We start from the raw sequence: 22,668 nt of genomic DNA on the forward strand, positions 1-22,668 counted from the left end.
GCTCCTGCATGCTCAGCTTCTGGAGCCAGGTGAGCACTCATGCTTTCCCATCAGATGCAGCCATGGCTGGCCTTGGACATCTCCCCTGTCTCCTCTATCCATTAGGCATCTGCTTGCCTGGTGGGAGAGGAAAGCTTTGACTCTGATTTTCTTGGCTTCCTTGTTAATCCTTGAGAAATGTTGCTAACCCAGATGAGAAGTTGGGGGGGCCTGGAAATTTTAGTCTGCTATGAGGTTGTGTCTATATGTGTGTGTATATATATATATATATATATATATATATATTTCTTAAATGGCTCTCCCTTCCCTTCTCCATGGCTTAATATAAACTGCTTACTTCGTACAAGCGGCAGTGGTCCACACACCACCTTCTAAGCTGGGGTCAGCCCAGGTTAGCCCTGTTTGAAGTTCCCCTCAATGGATGCTGGTGGTGGGATGAGCCTCCAAAGCAAGGTGGTTTCTTCCCCCAGTTGTAGGGCATGCAGGTCTGAGGAGAGGTGGGAGAGGTCATGCATGGCACTGGCCCCTGCTGGAGTCACTCCAGCACCACATCAAGACAAGGAGCCCTGGAGAAGATGATGGAGCTGCAAACCACAGCTTGCACCTGTGCAAACTGCAGCTCCCACAGCGTGTCCTCCCTGTGCTCAGCTTCTCCACCCAGGTTTTCATGTGGCTCCTGGGCAAAGGGCCTCTGATGTGATTTGGAGGAGCAACAGGGAGGTACAGTGGCTACATCAGTTATAGCGTGGTGGCCAGTAGGGGAGTGAGAAGTAGTGTGTGGCTGGAATGCTCCTGATTTGTAAGGGAGTTTGTTCAGTGCTTGAGGTATCACTATTGCAGTGAGGCTTTGCACTGCCAGTTTGCTGCTACTGGCATCAGCTTAAGGATCACACCCTGAATGCCAGGCAATTCAAGAAGGGGAAAATGCTGCCGGAGTACCTGGACACGCAACACAGATCTACCCCTTGGCATGTGCCTTCACTTGCCTTTAAAGGTGGGCAAAGCAAAGCATTCAGACATGGGAGGATGCAAGGTGTGATGGGGACATCTTCAAAAGGCAGTGACCATTATCCCAATGGAGAGGGAAAGCAATCACGAAAGTTAAATTGGGGGTGGGCTAAAACCACAGACACCTCTCCCCCATTCAGAAACAGTACATAGCTGCAGTTCCCTTCAGTCGACGCAAGGCTACCACTGTAGGGGTGAGTGCAGCACCACTTGCTGCTCAGGTGCTTGTACCATGGGCACACATGGAGTGGTCTGATGGGAAGATTTGTGCAGAGCTCTGTGCCAGGGAACCTGTCACATGCCCTTCCTTGCCTGCCTCCACATCACCTGCTGGAGCCTGAATTCGTCACAGCAGGAACCCGCTGTCCACCACATACAGTCTGCAGGAAAAACAGATCCCTGGTTTCTGAAGGGAGAAGGGGAACCTTCCTGAGCTGCAAATACTTAAAAAAGAGGATGTTTCAAAAATCTCTCGAATTTCCCTTCTAGGAGTTCCCAGCAGATGTATGATGGGAATGGCCAGCGGTTCCTGCTCCAGGTCTACTGGTGGTGGTGTGGAGATGTGGTCCCCTCACCACTCTGGCCTCCGTGACCAACACTGCATGTTGTGGGGCAGTCGGCTGGCCCTATGCAATGTTTTGGCTCATCAGAACAAGGGTCAATTTAGTGTCTCCTACAGGGGTTTCTCTAACCCAATTAAACCCCCTCCACATACGTGTGGCATGCTATAAACTTCATAACTCGGTGCCTGGAGCCCTGCCTTCTGGCACTGGTGGTGGGAGAGGGCAGAGGCAAGCAGCTGGAGCAGACTGTCTGGCAAAGAAGGATGGGGGTAAGGTGAAAAGTGTCATTAAAGACAGAGAAATTAACACTATCTGAGGTAAAGCTCATCAGCACCATCAAAACCTGTGTGTCAAAGTCTGGGGTTGTGGTGACATGTCCTCTTCTGGGAGAGCAATCCCATCCAGCCTGATGCCTCACGGGGTTTTGATGCCTCGATATAAAAGATGTGGTCTCTGTTGCTGCCAAGGACAGGGGACTAAAAACCTGCTGGGCTCTGCTCCTGCTCTTTTTCTTCCTTTCTTTCTCATAATTTTCTTGGCAAGTAGCTTGTGCCTGGGCTGTTTCAGCAGCAGAGGATGGTATTGGTCTGCTGGGATAGGACAGACCCTTGTCAAGAGCAGGATTGACAGAACTGGATGTCTTACAAAGAGGAGCCTCTGTATTAGCTGGGTGCATGCCAGGATTGACTATTGGAGGCTTGCTTCATCCACGCATAGCAAAGTATGTAGCTAGTGGGGGTGAGACAAAGCAGCCCAGAACCCACAGAGGCTGTGGGGCAGATAGATGGTTTAGAGGCACCACAAGAGATGAGGAGTAGTGGGAAAGTGATCAAGGAAAAAGCACCTGGTCCTCCTAAGTCACTGCAATCTCCCCAGCAAGGAGAACAGGTCCTGGCTGAATGTGGGCTTATCCCTTCTGTGTTTTCCCAGGAAGTTCCTGAAGGTCCAGTGCCTGGAGAGCGGGCAGTGGGAAGAGGGGCACTGTATCCCTGTGGTGTGTGAGCCACCCCCTCCTGTCTTCGAGGGCATGTACAACTGTACCCAGGGCTTTGAGCTGGACAGCCAGTGCGTCCTCAACTGCGAGCCACAGGAGCAACAGGTGAGTGACTTGGGGGGTGAGCAGAGATCGGCCAGGTGCTGTGCTGCAGAACACCTGAAAAGAGCAGGGTTCCCTATGCCCCGCTGTGCAGAGGGGCCCCACGGCAGTTTGGCCATCCTTTGTACCCTCAAACAGCAGTTGCCCTGCAAACCCAAAGCTTTTGTTGCTGGTTACCAGCCATGGCACTCTGCACCAGCAACTGGGGATGATCTCCTGCTCTTCCAATAACCAATGGTCTGCTTCTCTTGAGTGAAAAGGGCTGGGAAGCAAAGGTAGAGGATTTCCAATGGGTCTGGGAAGTTGCCGCGAATACATTCACCTGGGATGATGAGCAATCTTGCTGCAGCAGGCTTGCTAACCAAGGGGCTTACCTGGGGATGGAGGCTGCTGCCTGCCTGGCTCTGCCACCCATTTTTCTCATCCAACCTGCTGAAATGGTCTTGTCAGAAGAGCAGTTGATTCCCTCTGGTGAGATCCAGCAGCAGCTGGAAAACAACTTGCTTTCTCGTCAGTAATGCAAAGCATACGTAGGCTGGACCAGATTGCTGCAATCCAGCTGCCCTGGAGAACTTCCCTCTGGACTTCACTGGCACTTGCATTTTATTCCCCTCAGAGCTGGGCAGTGGCCAGGCAGGGCTCACCCTGCTGCTGCCGGTAGTAAAGCTGGCTGCTCTCCCTCTGTTTTGCAGGTTCCCATTGTCTGCACCAAGGAGGGCTTATGGACAGAGGAGTTCAAACTGTGCGAGAGCTTACGTGGCACCTGCCCACCACCCCCAGAGCTGAATTTTGTGGAATACAAGTGTGAGCAGGGGCATGGCATAGGTGAGGGCTGACAAAAGCTAAACCAAACCCCAAACTTCATGTTGGCTCAGCCCTCCCACAGAGCTGGTGGTCACGATGACTCTTCTTGTTGTACCAGTCCCCACTAGATCCATGAAAAATATCCTGTTTTCTTTTCCATCCCCTTTCTAAACAGAGTCTTGTGCATGAGCTAGTTGTAATCATGGGCAAGACTCAAAGCTAAAGCTGGCTCCAGTATAAGCATCTCTCCTTTTCAGAAGGAGCAGGACTTGTCTCTAGGGTAAACCCAGCCCTTTGCGGTAACTTTCCTAATCTCTAGGTTTTGGTCCCCCTCAAAGTCTCTCTGCTTGCTACTGCTGCTGACATTTGCAGGGTTAATGTGGCAGGTCCTAGATAAAAGTTGCACCAGCTGTGTGTAACAGGGCACTTTCGCCAGATGAGGGACCACATCATCCGTTTCTTTCTCCAGGACTTGGTCTCTTTGTGCTTTCAGGAAAAGCTGCAGTGCTCAGTCTGGCATCTCACTGGACAGGACACTTCAGCAGAGTCAGTGTCATCCTGAAGCAAGCACACTACTTCTCCTGGTCTGATCAAAGCAGGCTGAGGCGAGTCCCAGGGCAGGGCCTCCTAAGGTTCAGCTTTGGGCAGACCTGATTTGAGGCTGGGTTTAGGGCTGAGATCCACCTAGTTTTCCAATGTGGATTTTGCAGCTTGTTTTGTCTTTCTGGGTCATAGGAAGCCAGTGGGAATCCAGCATGGTAAAAACCTTTGAAAGAGGCTTCTTAGCATTTCAGTAAACATTCCATAGCACCCAGGATGGACTTATTTTCATGCTGGATCCCGTGTCCTGCCATCAGCGCCTGAATCTGTCTGTTAGGGTATCTTCAATTGGCCCCTCATGGGAGAAGGGAACTGGACACAACTCCTGTATATTCTTGCATAATTCAGGATTTGGAAAAGGAATTGTCACTTCAGGCTGGGGGGAAAAGGTTCTCCTCTATGTCCATCTCTACCCTGCAGTGGAGTAGTGGATGTGGTAAGGAGCCTACACATACAGGTTTAGTGTCTCCTGAAAAAACATCATTGCCTTGCTCCTGATGTCCTCGAGGCTTTCTGTCCTCCTGCAGGTGCTGTGTGCACACCCTCCTGTATCATACCTCCCAGCGACCCTGTCATACTGCCCGACAGCATAACTGCAGAGACAATGGATCACCGTCTGCAGCCCTCCAGAGTCCAGGTAACCAGGAAGGTGGAGTTTGCTGGCAGCATAGAGGGGAGCCCTCTCCTCTCTGTCTGATGGGTTTTATCTGAAATTTCTGCCTTGTGTGAAGAAGGGTAAGGTTTGGAAAGACAAGCAGCAAAAGTGAGCTCTGAGTTTGCGGGGTCCAAGGAGCTGCCCAGGCTGCATGCTCTGGAGGTATCTGCTGCTCCCCATAACCAGGTTCTAGTGCCAGGGTCCTCCTCCCTCTCACCATTTCTTTCTCCTCTTCCCTCTCCTGCAAATGCTACTGCACAGCCTCCTGCTGTCCCGTGCCAAAGTTCAGTGTAAGTTATCAGCTCCCAAGCCAGCTTTCAAGGAGTTGCAGGATACCACAATGAATGAAGTTAAATGCAGGAATCCCACTGATTTTTCAGGACATGCTGCATGTCTAAACATGCTAAACTTCTGTGTGTGGGGATAGCAAAGGCTGCCCCTGCATGGTGTGATCCTGGGTCCCCAGTTACCTGGTAGCAAAGATGGAACCACAGGCAGGCATCTCCCTGCCAGGGAGGAGGCAGGGCACTGTCAGCTGAAAGGTGTCTCTGGCTGCCAGGACCTGCTGGCCAGCTGGTTGCCTCTGCTGCTGGAGCTGGGGAGCCTTTTCCTCCCCATCTCTTAGTCACTTTGTAGGCAAACCAGCTCAAATAACTCAAATAGTTTGGATCTTCCCAGCACAAATTTCCCAAAAAGCAGCTCTGCTGGGGTAATATTTCTTAAAATAAAATGAGATGCATAAGGAAGGAGGTGGAACAAAGAAAAGCAAACAATTTTCCCAGGAGCCAGCGCTCCCATCCAAACACTTTCACCTCCTCCTGGGAACCCGCAGGAGGCCCAGCATCGTGCCTGTGGATACTACTGTACATTGCTTTGAATCAGACCCACGACGAATCGCTGCCGGGGGGTGAGGACGCCTGGGGTGTGTGGGATGGTTAAGCACGAGCCTTGGAAGAAGTCCTTGCCTTTGAGGGATCAGATGGCTTGGCCTGTCAAGACAGCGGCATTCGGCTTCCCTTTTGCCACGGCTGCGGGCTTTCGTGCAAGGGAGGCATTTTGTAGAGAGGAGGAGGAGGGAGAAGAGGTGTTATTTTAAGAAGCAGTGCTCCCCCGTGCCAGGAGCCCTCTCCCTGCACCGTCTTGTTTTTCTCTCTGCCCTGGCTCCTGCCTCTGCTCCCTGCTTAGCTCCTCCAAGCCTCCAAAAACTTGCTATTCCAGGGAGCTGCCAAGCTTCCAAGGTGATGGAGAGGATGGGGTGAACAACACAGGGAGCTGCAGAGGCCACTCATTAGGGCATGGTCCTGTTCTCTTTTCAGCTCTGATTTGTTGAATCCCACAGTTGAGCAGGTTTTTCCCTCTGCCCTTATTTCCCAGCCTGAAATATGAGTATACTAGTATGAGTATGCTAAAATGCCATTCAAGTTGCACAACAACCACTCATGAAACACCCCAGTAGGGTTAGGTTGCAAACATCCTCTGGACTGATCAGGAACTGGCTAGTTCAGTCAGCAACCCCAGCCTTTCCCACATCTGACAGTGGCTCCCTCCAGGTCTGCCTTCCCTATACTGGCTGGGGGTTGCCAGGACCTCATCCTGCACTAGCTCCATCATTGTCTCAACTGAACATGCAGCAGAAGGACCTGCAGAAGGTCTCCACATCTATCTCCCACATTTGGGGATGGGGCAAGCAAAGCCAGGGATCCTGGAGCCATTCTGCCTGCTACTGCGCATTTCAAATGGGAAGCTAGGAGAAAACACATGTGCCCCTCTGTGCAACTCCTGTGCTGTGAAGGGCATCCTAGGACACTTTCACAGGCTAGCCGTTGTTTTATGGAGCCTCAGATTTCAAAGTCTGCCTAAGCTTTAACAAGGAGGAAATTGCATGTGCGGTGGGGCTTTTCTTCCCCCTGTATAATGAGTGCTCCCCACAAACCCCTGCTCAATGAGCAGGATGGTGAATTCCAGCGCAATGAAACTGAGCACTTCACATCTTGCTTTTGTGTCCATTTGGCTGCAGCAGCTGAGTTCATATCTCGTAAATACCAGCAATAACCTCAGCCCTGCAAGTGAACGTTGGTCTGGTGTATCTGCTTCAGGCCAGCTCCAAGGAGGTAAGTCCTCCTGGGACCTGGTCTTAGAGCCTGAGTAGGGGTCAATGAGCAAATTGATACAGATACTGAGTGATGACTAGCTGAACCTGCATCCTGTATGATTGAGAAGTTGGTGAATCCAGCATCATGCAAAGGGGTGATGCCAGACATCAACCTGCCATGACCTCGAGTGGCTTCCTGCAAGCATCAGCTTCTGGTCAATTCAGATACTATGAGCTAGCCAAGCTCATTTCTCTGGTGGTCGCCACCACCTCTCTTTGTTCTCTCATGGTTGTGCATCTGTATACATCTACATATACATGTGTGTCTGTCTAATGTCTGCCTTAACAATGTATCCTGGTTTGTGGGTGAATGAAACAGGTTGCAAAGGGTTTCCTTGCAGGGCAGAGGTGCATGGAGAGGGTCCTGGAGGTGTCACTGCTGTTCTGCACAGCAATGAGCAATGCAGTGTTGTGAGAAACCCTCTGCCTCTAGAAAGCACCGGTGGCTGTTAGTCTTCCTCTGCCACCTCCCCTAACCACTCTTTTTTTCCCTCCTCAGCATATTGTGTGCACAGGAAGGCTGCGGTGGTATCCAGACCCCTCTGTCATTCACTGCATCCAGTCATGTGAGGTAAGTCACTCATGCCCACAACATGAGCTGCCTTCTCCTTGCAGTAGAATTCGTGGCAATATGAAGATTTGCTCCAGCAGAAACCTGGATGGCTTTGACTTCATATTTGCTCCATATGAGCTGGGCCAGGGCTTGTTGGCTGACCAGAGATGCCAGAGCAAGCATTTCTGGTCTCCTGCAGCCAGGGTGACGCTGGGGAACGAAAGCTGCAGAATAACCTATTTCCTTCTTAGCCTGTAGCTTTTTGGCCAGGCTGGGAAGAATGTTCTAGCAAAAGGATTTCACTGGCAAGGGGTATCCCCAAAAAGCCTGTGCTGACTCCAAGCCTGAATATTTCCTTAACCAGAACCGCAGTTCTAGAGTAACACGGATCCAGAAAAGCCCTGTGTGACTCACACATCCAACCAAAACAACTAGGATTTCCAGCCTTGTACATGCAAAACAAACTGCTCCTGAAGAATCTGCAGACAAAGAATTCCTTGCAGAAATTGGTTAGCCACTCATTTCGATTTGAATAATGACCAGGCAGGAGAAAATCATAGGCAGCCTGGAGTCAGTTCACAAAGGAAATTAAAAATAGGCAGTCTTTGTCAAACACTACTTGTGAAAAAGGAGGGCATTTTGGAATGCTCTCTGCTAAAAATTTAGGATTTTTATCAAAAAGGAAAATGTAAATGAAGTTTGCGCACTAAAAATAGCTTTGAGTTTTGCTGATAATTTTTTAAATGGGCTCATTTTAATGCAAATGATTGCTATTGCTTACTGATTCTGCCTAGCTCAGCTCTTTGTCAGCTGAAGGGTTGGGGAAAGTGTGATGTTGCAGGGGGCACGTCCCCAGGAAGGAAATGTTATGATCAGCAGAAGGTGCAGCAGTTAGTTCCCGAAGTCAATGACTGTGTTGTGAGTGTCTACTACAAGGCATGGGCTGCAAGTGTAGGTGAATGAGATACTGTGTGCTAGTGAGGTGTTTGATAGTAGAGAGATTAGCAATGAATCCTGTGGCATTTTGGGAGCTCCAGGTCTTTCTAAATTCCATCTTTTAGCTCAGCTCTGGGGCAACATGTTTGAAATAGGATGGCTTACATGAAAAAGGATTCCAGATGGTTGTGGTGATCCTCTCTGTGCTCTCCTACTAGCAAGGGAGTAACTGCTCTTTTTGCTCTTTGGGTCCTTCCAAAATAGAAACAGATGGGGTGTGAGGTACTTCATCTTCCCTTCCTGTGCAGCTCAGGTGACAGAAAGTGGACACAGGCATGAGGATGCTCCCTTAGGCTCAGGTACACCAGACCAACCCTATTCTTTCCTCCTCGTGTACCTCACCTTGGGTCTGTGTCTTCAGCAAGAGATCCCATAGGGGATGGTGAAAACTGCCAGCTTATATGTGTGTGTGTGTGTGAGAGAGAGAGATACGGAATATCTACCTGAAGTCCCAGCATCTCGTAGGAATAGTCACTATTTCTTCACTGGCCACCATGCTCATGGCCAACACGACACCTTTCTGCTCCTGGGTGCTTGTCATCCCCTTTTACTCTTGGAAAGCAAACCTAGACAGCATTCTTAGCATAAGAGGCTAAGCAAGCAAAAATCATGCAGTGTCCTACCAAAAGGTGGAGAGTCGATGCTCTTCATCAAGTCTTGAAGACTTTTTAATGTGTTTTCTGCTTTCAATTAATCTTTCATCAGCAATGACTAAGCAGTACATACTCTTCCAGCTGAGGTCTCAACAAAGCCCTGCAGTTTCCTTGTACTGGAGATGCCTCTTTTGATAGGACCTAGGATTATATCTGTGATTTCTGCAGTTGCATCAGTCTGGCAGCTCAGAGATATCCTGAGGTCAGCAAGTACACCCAGATCAGATCTTTCTCTGGCTCCTTTCTTTCCAACTGATGAGCTGCAAGCTAACAGCAGATGTTTTACCAGAAGTACAAGAGCTTGCCCTTCAATTTTATACAAGTGAATGTCATCCTGTTTCTCTCTCTAGTCCTTCAGGTCATCTATTTGTCAGATATCCTGATCTTCTCTGTGGAACAATGCCTTCTTCTTCATTAGCAGTTTCATCAGTGCAGGCCTATTGTTAAGGTCACAGTCACTCACTGTAATACTAATAAAGATTCATCCTCGGATAGTTTCTTTCACCCTGATGCTCTCCTTTTTGATACAGCTCACAGCTGCCTCTTTCCTGTTCTCCTCCTCACTTCTCACATCCATGTCTTTGATTACTCATTTCACTGTGTTTTCTTCTATGATGCTGCAGGTTGCTAAGGTTGGATTGATAAGGCAGGTCTTCCTAGATAACTTTTTTCCCATGTTTTATAGTAATCATTGTCTTGCCATAAAGAGTAACTCTTACCAAACGTGTCTCTTTCAAAGTACTTCTCTGGGAGCTGCTGGTTGGCATTGGGAAGAAGGGAGGTGTTACCAGTGTCCCATCCACCCTCCCTGTACATGTTTGAACACAGAAAATGCCCTGAATGTTGTTTTCATCTCATCTCTCTGGCTTCCATCCTCATTCCTATACCTCTCCTGTCCCCATCCTTGTGACCAAAACCACTGCAGTTCTCAGAGGCTGTTTAACTTGGTACTCAATCTCTTGCAGGATGTGAGGACATCAAACAGCAAGATTTGTATAGAGATGGAATATAACTGGTAACCTGTCTGTGCTGCATGGTGCCCCCCCTCCCCCCCCCCCCCCATCTCCTTTTCCTATTCTTCCCTTCATTTACCTGCACAAACAATGTCCTGCAGGGACAGAACACAGCCTCTGCTGGGTCTGATGTGGTTCAGCTTGACTTGCTATGTCCATGGGACTTCTTAGTCCCACATTCCCCTTCATTTCACAGTAATCCCTTATTGGAGAAAACCTCATTTAGGATCCAGCCTATCCTCTCTACTGGACAGCAAAGTGCTGTTCCAGTAGACTGCCCAGGTCACCTCAGGTGCGAGTCACCCTTTAGAGATGCCATTGCCTCTCCATTGAGTGCCAAGAGTGTGTTGGATGAAGAAGCTTTCTCATCTGGATGCTTCAGTTGGGGAACAACCCTATGTAAGGGAAATTCAGGTCACCTTGCTGCTTGTATTGTCTCTCCCTGGTGGAGTCACCTCAGGCTGGGGCGTGGGAGCGGTAGCCAACACCCCACTTTCCCAGTCCCAGCTGGAGCCCTGTCTCATGTTGGAAAGTTCAGGCCCCCACGCAATGGCATTAGAGGGATTCTCACTCATCTTTATTGTATGCTGGCAGCAGATCAGCCTCCCTGCTCATCCATTGCTCCTCTCCCCACTTCCCTTCTCTTTGCATTAATCTGGTCATCCATCTGCCTCCTGGTCTCTCACTGTGCCTTGCCAAATTCCCCATTGCCAGAGCAGGGAGGCACGTATTTCGGTAAGGGACCCTTCCAGGAGCCCATCAGGAATATGAGTTAGTGCCGAGCGCGCTTTGCCTCTTGAGGGCCAGTGGAACATCTCATCCCTTGCCATCAGTAGAAAAACAGATGGCAGCACTGCAGGAAGGAGTTTGGAGCTGAGTAGAGAGGGGAAGAGAGAACCCCCTCCTCCCTGGCTTGATTTGGGAGGAGGTGCTCATGGTCCTGGTGTTCTCATCTGGTGTGTGTGCCTGGGAGGTGTTTACAACATCTGGGGCAGGTTCTCTTAAGCCATCACAAGGTAACCGCCTCTCAGCTATCCTCCTCCTGTGCCAAAGAGCAAGTGAGGCTATTGTCTTCAAAAGAGGATAGAGCATGTACAGAGATCCAGGTTGCTCCCTTGGACTATTCCCACCATCTTCTAAAACAGTCTATGCATGAGTGTGTCTGTTATAGTACATCTAGTTTGTGCAGCTCACTAGCTCTGCATCCCTCTGTCTCCCACCACAGGGGCTTCTGTGTTTCACATTGTGGCTGTGGTTTAGGTGGAAAAGTTCAGCTATGTTGTCATCAATTTTAGTGTTACTCACAGGATGGAGCAACTGTCACTCTGCTGTTCAAATACACTCAGAGGAAGGCAGGGTGCTCTTGCAGTGATCAGAGTGAATGCAGGCAGGCTTTGCTGGGGAGCAAATACATTTTGCAACATGATGACCTCACTTCCACCCCTAGCACTGTTTCATTATTACGTGAATATGCAAAGGGTTTGTTGCAAGGGACTGAAGGCAACATGCTTTGGACAGATCACCAGGAGGCAGAGCTTCATACTGGTATGGCTGGAGCTGAACAAGAACTACTATACCTGTGGTCTGCCTCCACGTATAGCAATTTCCTTCCTGATGTGACCCAGTGCCTTCTCTGGTTGAGGTTGGCTTTGCTGTGCTTTGCTCTGAACAACCCTGCCTGTGTGCTGGGGGAAGGTACAGAGACTTTGGCTTGAGGTCTTATCCTCACGTCCTGGGTGAGGATGGGCCATACCAGAAAACTGTTGTGAGCATGAGCTGCTGGGAATTTCTCAGGTCTTCCCCAAATTCAGGGTCATGCTGTGCTGTAATGTGATAGGAGACAGGGTGCAACTTGCTCCCTGGGCAAATAACTGCATGTGGGGTCCAGCTGCAGGCAGCTACCTCAGCTCCTCACCATTAATTGGGCTGGGGCTCCTTGCTTGTCCCTCCTCCCAGACCTGGGGGGGCTTTGGCACCATGACTGAGCTCAGCACAGGAAACCAGGCAGAAACATGGTGGGATACCCAGTCTGGGAAAGAGATCTTCTGCTCTCCTGCAGCTTAAGGCAATGGGGACTACAGGCACCCCAGCTTCTCCAAGGAGGCTGTCTAGAGCAACTAGGTATTACAGCATGGCCAGAATTCACATCATCACTTTCTCATCTCTTCTCCATGTGAGAGCATTCCATGACGTCTTTATCCATCTTGCACTCTTCCTGTGTCTGCTGTCTGGCTTTGAAAATGCAGAGAGGATCCTACTGGATGTGACTGCTGGTCTTGCAAACAGGCAAGAGGCAGTCCATACGATTGCTATTCCTTCAGGAGTCTCACCAGTGCTGAAGTTTAAAACCACTGTGATCCAGGGGACCAAGCAGGACTGGGTTTGTTTCCAAACAGGACTGCCCTAGATTCTGGTACATTCCAGTTTTGGATAGTACATGTAGGCCTACACATCTCAAAAGGATGCAGCACAGTTGGAAAAAACAATCAAAATTATTAAGGGGATGCCACAGCTGCCCTTCAAGGAGACCCTAAACCAGCTTTGGAGAGCAAAAGATGGGTGGAGGTTTGCCAAGTCATGGAGGTGCTAGGTAGGATGGATGCAGAATTGGGGAGCACTCGCTGGGACTGGCAAGGGGTTTGTTCCAGACAGGTGAGGGAAAGTGCTTTGGACACAGTGAGTACTGTGCACTGTCTGTCTGCCACATGAGGCTGCAGGGGTGAGTAGTAGTTTTAAGTTACAAATCAGTGGACATCAGGGCCACAAATAGATACTGAAAGGACCAGGCAGGGCTATACCTTCCACCATGCTTAATGTAGCAAGTGCAAATGGTGGGGGAGTGTAAGGAGCATGGACTGCAGGCGGTGGTCACTTCTGAATCAGACTTGGCCTCTGACTGGTGATGGCAAAGCCCTTCATGCTGGATAGGTAGAAGGCAAGACTTTGCTACATACCTACTAAGTACATTTTCGCGCTGCTCTTGGCATGAGCAGCACAGGCTGCTTAGCTTGGGTTGTAGCCTTCCAGAGGATGAGCCCAAATAAATTTATTTCTCTTCCAAAAATCTCAGCTGAGGCATACTTCTCCTAAACTATGAGAAGATCTTTGTCCCCTGCACACAGCTAGAGTGTGATAATAGACACTTGATTTTCCTAAAAGACAAAGCAGAGGGAAATAGAATGATCACACACCAGCATGGTGCAAGGACAGGGGACAGACACAGCTCTCCTGCCTGCAGGGACAGGCTTAAAGAGCCCTGAAAGATGGGGGCCTTTTGGCATGAGTAGCACCCAGGCACATCACAGTGGTGGTGGAGGCCCAAAAGGGTGGAGGCAGCCTCAGTTCCCTCAAACCTCATTGTACAGGCTGGTCTGCACTTGGAACGCCCTGGCTGCTTCTCTGTCCTTTTCAGCTCAGGTGCCATCCTCCGTCCCTATCCATGTCCCGCTTTCCCCTCTCCTGGCTGTCTCAGACATGCAGCTGGTGACACAGAGGGAGTGTCAAGCCACTGAAAGCTGAAATAAAAACCTATGAGTTGCTTCTGATAATAAACAAACATCCCCAAACATAGCCCAGCCAACTGTTCTTCCAACACGAATATTCATTCCCCTTCAGCTCCTTCATCCTTTGTACATTGTTTTTCTTTCTGTTTAAGATCTGTAACAAGAACTTGGCAGAAACCAGATACAAGTGGGTCAGGAGGCCCTTGTGGTTTTCAGGGCTTGTTTTCCATAACCCATTCTATCCTGCAACATATTTTGCACAAATGGTTTGGCAGGAGATCTAATCCATGCAGCAGGCGAGCTGCTGAGGGCAGGATTGCAGGCTGGTACTTATGGCATGGGAAGTCCTGGCTCCTCTCTTGCTTGCAGCAGCATCCCTGTGAACAGTGAGCACTGGGAACCATCTCCAGGAATCACCATGCTTGACAGGAGCACTATTGACACATGACAACTTCCTCTGCTCCTCTTCACTTGTTCTTTCCTGCTTCTGTTTCTCTGCTCCTGTTAGCACTGAGATCAAGGTGTAAAAACAAGGCTAAGCATCCCATTGTGAATAAATCATGGACACAGATGCTTCTATGGAAGTGAAGACCTCTGTTGCTATGGTATTCATGTACATCAGCTTTCCAGTCCTTTCTTCAATTTTGCTCCCATGGACTGTGGCAAAGCCCTTCACAGATCATTGTCTGCTGTGACATGGGGTCCATGAGGAGCAAGGCACAGAGCAGACCAGGGATGAAGAGATGCATCCCCATTCAGTAGCCCTAAGGCCACATATTTCTGCAGCAGAAGTGTGTCCAAGCCAAATCTTGTATTGGGACACAGGAGCACGTTCATACATGAGGAAGGCAAGGACCTGCTCTCCCGATATGGTCATGTATGGCAACATTTAGGCTCGAGACCAAGCAGGAATCTAACCTCTCCCCTCTCCATCCTCCTTCCGACACTGATCCCATCCAAACTCAATCCAGACTTATTCAAACAAGGCCCAGATGTTTGCAGGGAACCCATGTCCAAGGAACTCCCTTTGTCTAAGGAACACCTAGAGCTGCATTCCGAGACTGCCGGGAGCTGGACTTTTGCTTGCCTTGGGCATGGCAGTACCATGGCAGTACACAGGCTGAAACCAGACAACAGGATGTTGCTTTCTCATCCATCACCTCTTCCTTGGAAGCATTCCTTTGAGTATATGGAGTACTTTCTCAAGCAGCAAACCTCAGTTTTCTTAGTGAGGCTGGCGAGGAGGATGTTGGAGCTGGAGCAGATATTCCTGAAGACCTGAGATATGATGAAAGCAGTCTACATGCTAAGCTGGCAAGCAAGCAGCCTGGGGACACCAGCAAGCTCAGAAACAATTGACATTTCTTCATTTTGCATTCTGGCTATGTCTGAGGTGACAGAGCAGGTCCATAATGTCTCCAGACAAGCCATCCTGCAGGCATGTGACTCCAAGGGATGGTTGCCTTGGTCAAAAAGGAGCAGAGGGACAGTTCAGGGGACAGAACCTGGGAGATGTGTGGACAAACAGTGATGAAGCTTGAAGTCTGTAGTAATTTGTGTCTCTTTTCCCTTCATCAGGTCACTTTGTCCCTGGCGCCTCTTGCCAAATATCTGGAGCTCTCCTCTGAGTGATGCTCACCCTGCCTCCTTGGCTGCGATGGGCCAGGTAGAGTTTGCTGGCTGCTCTGAATGGCTCAGGCAGTGAGGCATCCCAAAAAGCTTTCTGAGCAGAAGCCAGCCCTGTTCCCTCTCCATCCCTTTGTGTGTTTTTCAGAGCTGATTTCCTCCTTGCTGCTGGAGAGCCTCAGGAAGGAGAGAGGGAAAGTGAATGTGCTTGGGATGTCGAGGGGGGGGGAGAAAAAATAATGAAATAAAAGACACACTGCAATGGTAAATGGGCCAAGAAAAATATTTAATCCAAACAATGAACATTGTCATTTCCTCCCACAGTCTGCATTCCCAGTCAACTTCCCTGGGCAAGCAGGGGGAGCCAAGAATGGCCGGGCTCTCTGCCTCACCAGCATGAGTGTGTGTGTGTGCAAGGAAAGGGATGTGTCCTGGGGACACTGTGCTATAGCATCGCTTTGACTAGTGCCTGCCACGTCTGTGGCTGAAGGGACTGACACCAGCCCCAGTTTTCTGCAGGGAAACAGTGATTTGGAACAATGTTGGAGGTATGCAGACAGGGATGGGAAGGGGAATTTCCAGGCACCCAATCTGGGGTGGTGGACACATAGGGGCTTTAAGTGAACCAGACTTCTAACAAGGCTTTGGGTATTCTTCCTGTATTCCCAGGGACCTCCCAGAGCTTTGTGAAATACCTTGGCTAGTGGCTGAGGTGGGAAGGAAGAAAAGGCATCTGACAGGGAGAAGCTGCCCTTTGCCTATCCCTGTTCAAGGGTTGCTGCAGCCTCTCAGTGCTTTCCCCATGCACCTATGCCTGCTCCCCCCTGCCAAGTGCAATGGCTTGCCTCTGGGATGTGGCTTCTCTTGCATGTCTTAGACCCCTGAAACTGCAGTGGTCTCCAACTGTGGGACAACTCCAGGTTCAGTCCCATGGTTCAGTGAGCCCTGGACTAGGCTGACATCCCTCTGCCACCAAATGGGCAGAGGTTTCCAGCTCTGCGTGAGAACCTGGCACTGCTACTTCTTCATTTCTGATGCTGAGCACACACTGATGCCTCTGGGGACTTGCTCTTGAAAACCTTGCAAGGCTCCTGGATGACCATGTGCACAGTGAAGGGAGACATTTCCCCAGCAGATGCTTATTGCCCAGCCCTGTTCCCATCTTTCCTGTCATACCATCTCCCTCCTGTCTTCTCCAGCTGATCATTCAACCACTAATGGCTCATCCATCGCAAGAGCAGTGAAGCTGATGCACAAGGGCATGCATCTGACAGTAGCGGCAGCTTTCCCAGGGTTGGTCCCCACAAGTCTCCCTGCCAAAATGATGGTTCCCCTGTTCTTCTGGAGCTGCTTTGTAAGCAACAGCCAAGGACAAAAACAACTGCACCTCTTAGCTGCAGGGTTGCTTGCGGTTGTCTCAGCCTGCAAAGGATTCAAGGTCAACGCTGATGCCCAAAGGGAAAGATGAAAGAACGGCAAAATCTGTGCTGACTTAGAAGCAGCATAAAAACAAACTGTACCCTCCTTGGATGGGATCAGCACAATCACAAGGCTCAGGACCTGCACAGCCTCATGAAGGCTGGGGGGAAACATTTCACTTATTAAGGCTGGATTTAATCTCCTGAAACTGGGATCTGGGCTTTCTGTAGCTATGGACAGATAGAAACCACAAGCACTTTCCATCTCAGCAGCAGTGCAGTAGGATCTTACAGCTCTTTGGTTACACAACTGGCCAGGTGCACACTGTTTCTTCTTTATTCCACCTTCCTCCAAAACATCTGGAATGCCAAAAGCAAGGTACTGGCCCTTCAGGTCTGCTCAACCAGAGCAAAACCCGCATTCCTGGGGCATAGTGTTCACCAAATGCCTGTGACACAGCACTAAAATATGTATGATACTGATGGAATCTGTGGTTTATTCTTCATGCTTCGTCTTTCCCTCATTCTGTTGCACTCTTTGACGCTCTTTCACAGTGAATCAAGCTACATACAGGGTGGCTTTGAAGAAGAGCATCTGGACCCTGCCTGCCTCACTGATGGCACTTGGGGCTTCCTGCTGGGTGTACAGCAGCCCTGGGGAGGGAACCAGCCAGCCTGGCCCCAGCCCCAGAGACTCTGTAGGGACGGTGGAAAAACACTGTGTGCAGATGCTGTTCCCTGCATGGCATCTCCCATCAGCCTCAAGAGAAACCTCACCACCAAGTGCTCTGAGATGCTTCTGCCTGGGATGCAGCAGGATATAACTAGTCCTCTCTCATATCCCTCCTTTGCCTGAAATATTTTTCCCTCTTTTTTTTCTCTAATTTTTTCTCTTTTCACTCATGCCTATTCCCAGCTTTGAGAGCCTGTGTTTTTTTAGCCTATTTAAATTGCCAAGCTCTTGATTCGTGGTTGCTATTTTTATGCCGGCAGCACAGGGCTCAGGCCTGGCAGCGCCAGATGCTGCACCTCCACGTGCTAACACACGCCCTGCTGAAGCTCCTGTCTGAATAAACAAGGAAGATGAATGGCGCGAGTGGGGAGATTCGCTGACACAGCCCAGCTCCCTGGCTGCCTCGGTGGCACGCCGCCTAACTGAGCAGCTCCCTATCACTTAACACAGTGTGGAGCAGTTGCAGCAGTCACCTTATTCGTTTTTTCCCAGTTTACATGAGCCATTTCAACCAGTCCTTTTCTCCCCTGCACTGGAGGATGCATATTTTGGAGACAGAATCCTAGCCGGTGATTTCCCTAGATCACATCCATTGCCTTCACATGGCATGGTTGGACACTGGTGTTTTCTTTTTTCCTACCGACATCTTAAAACATTGGGTGTTTCTGTGAGTCACTAGCAGGGGAAAACCTCCCTTCTCCCACCACTGGCATTTTTTTCTCTAGAGCCACACGGCTCAAGCACAGGCTGAAGTCTCTATAGGTTTTCCTCTTTGCACTGCCCATGTCCTCCCTCGCCATGACTCTTGCAAGAACAATAAGACTGCTGCAAGTGCAAAGGCACCTGTGCCCTCAGGGGTGACCCATTGGAACCTTACTTTGCTCTTGCTGGTTGTGAAGATGAAGCCAGGTGGAGATTCTTGATGAGGTGAAGCAGCGGAACTCACGGTGTTCTGCAGGCAGTGGGTGAGGAGCAGGGACAGCAGCTCCCGAACCCTGTGCCTAGCTCTCTTGAGCCTTGAGTCCAATTAGTCATTTTTTTTCCCCTTCATATGTTTTTCCAATGTAATTTGGAGCATGAGTTGTTAAGTTTCCCCAACAAGTGTTGCCATAGGAGCCTGTATTTGTTTAGGGTGGGGTACGGGCTCCAGCGAGTTGAGAAGAGGGGGCAATTAGCCCTCATAGGTCTAGAGAGAAACTGAGAGCTTCTCCTTCCCCATTCTGTCCCTGTCTTTCCCCCCACCTTGTACATAAGATCTGGAAATCGTTTCAGACCTGTGCAGCCGGGATGGGCAAACCTCCCCGTAACTGTATGGAAACTACCGAAGCGGCGGGTGTTGTTTTGCCAGTGAGTCATGACATATGGAGCAAAGCTCAAGGAAAAACTCTACCATGTGGAAGGCTGCAAAAGCAACTCACACCCAGAAGAGCTCTTTCTTGCCAGCAGCCCTGGCTGGGCCCTGACTGCATCCCTGCACTGGACAGCCTCGGCATCCCTGCCCCAGTCCTTCCAGTGCTCAAAGCTGCTTCATGGCTTAGAAACCTTCTTTGATCACTATCATTTAAGACCCACTGATGCTTTTCAGTGGAAGAGGAGTGTTAACCCTATTGCCTTGGTGAAATTGTGCCCTGGTCTCCTCTGGACATGGTTTGTGACGGCAATAATAGGAGCCAAATCCCTTCTTATTTTTGAGTGAGCTACTTAACATGGCTGTGCCTCAATTTCCCAGCTGTAGGAATGTGCACTCTTTCTTCTCTCATGAGACCTTCCAGGCAAATGCAATCTCTCTGTGGCTTCCTGGATTTGGCCCAGGGGCTGTGGTACCGATAGTACAGACAGACTCAGTGGTTTGCCATAATCCCTGCTGCTAATTCCTAAAGTGTCATTAGGCTGCATTGAGCTAATTTCTGTTCCTTGTGAGTCACAGTGACAAAAAGCCACATCAGTATCCTGGGTTTGGCATGGGTTTTTTCCTGTGAGTTATTGGCATTATCTGCAGTCCCACATGTTGGCTTCGGTGCAGTGGATGCAGGGCTATCACTGTACGGTGATATTTTTCAGCTGGCTGTCATTTGGTTTAGGGGTGCTACAGCCAAGTGTCCATCGAAGGCTGGGTCTGCATATTTTCGGAAGCCTAATTGTCATCTGGGGCTACCAGATTTGGTGAAATGGGTTGGCTGCTTTCATGAGGAAAAGGGTGGACAGGTTTCCGCCAAGAGCCCTTTCTGATGACAGCAGTCATCTTGGAGGTTGGCCATGATTGCTTGGCCAGTAGCTCCCATCACAGAGCCTGAAGCAGGAGAAACATTTCATTACTAATCACTCAGTTAATGAATGGCTTCTCCATTCTGCTAGCACATTTGGTTGTTGCTTGGCAGTGGCAATGTGTATCTGTGATAAACCTCGGCTGCAGATCTTTCCTGACAGTTCATTGCAAGTACTTCACATGCATGTTGTTTGGTTGCACCAGTTGTACAGCATTGTTTCTCAGCCCTAGTTGGCTGCTTCTCAGCCCCAGTTGCTTGTTTCTCTTTTCTGATGACTCATGTAGCTAAACAACAATAAAATGGATTTCTGAATGGCTGCTTGTGCCATTTAACATTTCTGAACAGAAAGCTATTCCTCTGCAATAGCTTTCTGTTTCCATGTTAAGAGCTTGTAGTGATGGAGCATTCATCTGAGCTGCACCAAGGCATGCTGGGCTCTGCAAATCCTTAGTTGTTAAGGAAGACCAGACAGTAACCCACAGGAGAGCAGCTAAAGGTACTGGGCTGTTCCATGCAAAGAGGACCCACCATTATTCTGGCAATGCAGAATCCCCAACCACTCAACCATGTAATCTCCTTACAGAGAGTGAGATTTGGGCCACAAAGAGAAATGAGGAGGAAGATTGCCAAGACTTAAGCTGGAAGGTGGCCACATTACCAATATTTCTGGTTATCAGTAGGTTAATGCCCTCTCTACTCAATCCAGAGTTGGATTATGCCCATAGGGAGGTAGGGCTTGATAAAGATCCTTTCGTTTGTCACAGCTGGCCACCAAATTAGTAGCCTTGTTAGTCCAACATGGCAAGCGGGGTTTGATAGGACTAGAGTTTCCAGTGGAGAGTCTAGAGGAATTTGGGGACATGTTCCTAGGAGTCAGAACCAGAGCAAGAGCATTCTGGAAAAAGCAGAGTCCTTGCCAATGCTTGGCTTAGCTTGAGTGAAAGTACTTTTGTGAGACTCCTGACCTTGTTTAACCTTTCTTGTACTCCAAGGGAGACAAAGCACTTGCCTCCCTGAGACTGATCCTCTAGCAGGATGCTCTATTGATCCTCCTAACAGCCTTTCCATACTTAGATGTCCAAGACAGGTCACCAAGCTCAACTTCAGAGCAAAGGTCTTTGGGAGGAAGGGTGTTGGAGAGAAGAGTTAGTCAGGTTCTTACAGAGATCTGGATTATGATGGAGACACAGTGAGAGTGGCGTGGGAAGGTGGATAACCAGATGAGGTGGTGAACTGACTTCTAGTTAGGTGGCAATGGACTCTGTGAAGAAGCACTGAGATGGGAATGGGGACTTGTGGTATTCAGGTTGTGGCCCTCTCTGTGATGTGGATTTTCTTTCTCACTTTCTGACACAGTTCCCTGATGTTTGAGCTACAGCTACTGCCCTTAGAGCACCCACTACTCCATACATATCCGTTAGGATATCAGTCTTCTGGAGCCCTTTGGCTTTGAAGAGGAGATTGTGTGTGGTGCAACTGGGCCTTGGCACTTATCAGAGGTGCACCAGTGGTCTTGCTGGCCTAAGACCTGGGGTGTCTGCTTTTGGGGGTAACCTTCTGCTTTTGAACAACCCTTTAAGCAAAGACTCATTTCTCTGCCTTAGCCTTTCCAAGCAGACGGCTGGTGTGACACCATCAACAACCGGGCATACTGCCAGTATGATGGGGGTGACTGCTGCTCCTCCACACTGTCCTCCAGGAAGGTAAGTGAGCATCTTCTGTGGTGCTGGCCAGGATTTAGGATTTAGTAGTGACTGCTAGCTATGCTCTGGCTTTGCTGGCCTTGGAACCAAGCCTGCAATGCAGTTCTATAAACCCATGTTTTTAAACCAAAGCCAGCTGAAGCTGATAGACACCATCCCACTGATTAGCAGTGGGGTTTGGCCTCAGGCCAGTGGAACTTAAAGCTCAGCCCGTCTCCCACTGAGGTTCACAGGATTCCCTCTCATTGTGGGAAACAAGACCCAATTAAATTACTTCCATAGGATGCAGTGCTAGCCATGGTGAGACAGAAGTCACCTTGTCATATAATTTAGGGGATTTTGGGGATGGTCCATTGCCATCCACTATGGACCATCTTTCTCTCCCAGTTCTCCTGGGGAAGGAAGGAGGTAGGAACAGCATAGAGGGAGCAACTTGGCTTTGGGGTTGCACAAATCCTTCTTTGTCTACCATCACAACCTCCCCTCCCATCAACTTGCTATCCAGCACTCACAGCCCATCCTTCCTAAGCATATCCAACAGCAAAACAAATCATACGGCATGAGATAATTTCTCACTGCAAAAATATGTGAATTTGGATCTTCTCAGTCTTTGTTGTGGAGCTTGAATCATTTTTCCTTTCATCACGCATACACATAGAAAAGTTAAAATAAAATCCTGGGAAGATCCAGTTGAGATAGGCGAGAAAAGGCTCTACACCCATGTGATGAGTGAACCTCTCCAGCAATACCATGACATCTCAGAGCAAGGCACGGTTCTCAGGAGGTCTGAGACATCAGCATCTCTGGCCAAAATAAAGGACAGGTTCACAGTGAAAGGTTAGAGGATTCAGTCCCATAGTTCTAAGATACCCAGCCTCAGCTCACATCCCCTGCAGGTCCCAGATCTCCTGTGGCACAAACCTACAGCACACGTCTGATAAGGTAGATGCAGGAATGTGGGGTTTAAACACCAGAAAAAACACTTCAGCCTCTTGCTGGTCCAGGCTGTGAAAAATCAAATGTGCTTCAACAGTAGCAAACCTCCTGGCTCTGAGCCTGGTGTGTATAAAACCTTTGGAGGAAACTGTTTTCTCAGCTCCCGTGGCTCATGACTGGACAACTCTCAACCAGGAGCCAGACACTTTGCTGGCTCCCTCCCACCTTATTCTGCTGCCACCAGCTAAGATGATATGAAATTGCTTGTCCACATAGAGTTGTTGTAGAGAAAGCAATGTGAGGTGAGCTGCTCTACCTGCATGGGATGTCTCAAAGCAGCACAGCTTGTGAGCGGCCCTGGACAGACCCACTGCCTGCCTCACTAAAGA

General features: G+C 49.4%; 1 protein-coding gene across 1 annotated transcript in view; it reads left to right on the top strand.

The window, feature by feature from the left end:
* The window catches only part of PAPPA2 (pappalysin 2), an 86,432-nt gene that overhangs the window by 62,602 nt on the left and 1,162 nt on the right, over positions 1-22,668 (top strand). The window contains exons 17-21 of the mRNA XM_034063795.1: positions 2,502-2,670; positions 3,360-3,492; positions 4,599-4,708; positions 7,378-7,449; positions 21,245-21,343. Of these exons, the coding sequence (XP_033919686.1) occupies positions 2,502-2,670; positions 3,360-3,492; positions 4,599-4,708; positions 7,378-7,449; positions 21,245-21,343 (583 nt within the window). The remainder of the gene's footprint in view (positions 1-2,501; positions 2,671-3,359; positions 3,493-4,598; positions 4,709-7,377; positions 7,450-21,244; positions 21,344-22,668) is intronic.

This window comes from Melopsittacus undulatus, chromosome 6 (genome assembly GCF_012275295.1).
Source record: "Melopsittacus undulatus isolate bMelUnd1 chromosome 6, bMelUnd1.mat.Z, whole genome shotgun sequence".
Lineage (NCBI taxonomy): Eukaryota > Metazoa > Chordata > Aves > Psittaciformes > Psittaculidae > Melopsittacus > Melopsittacus undulatus.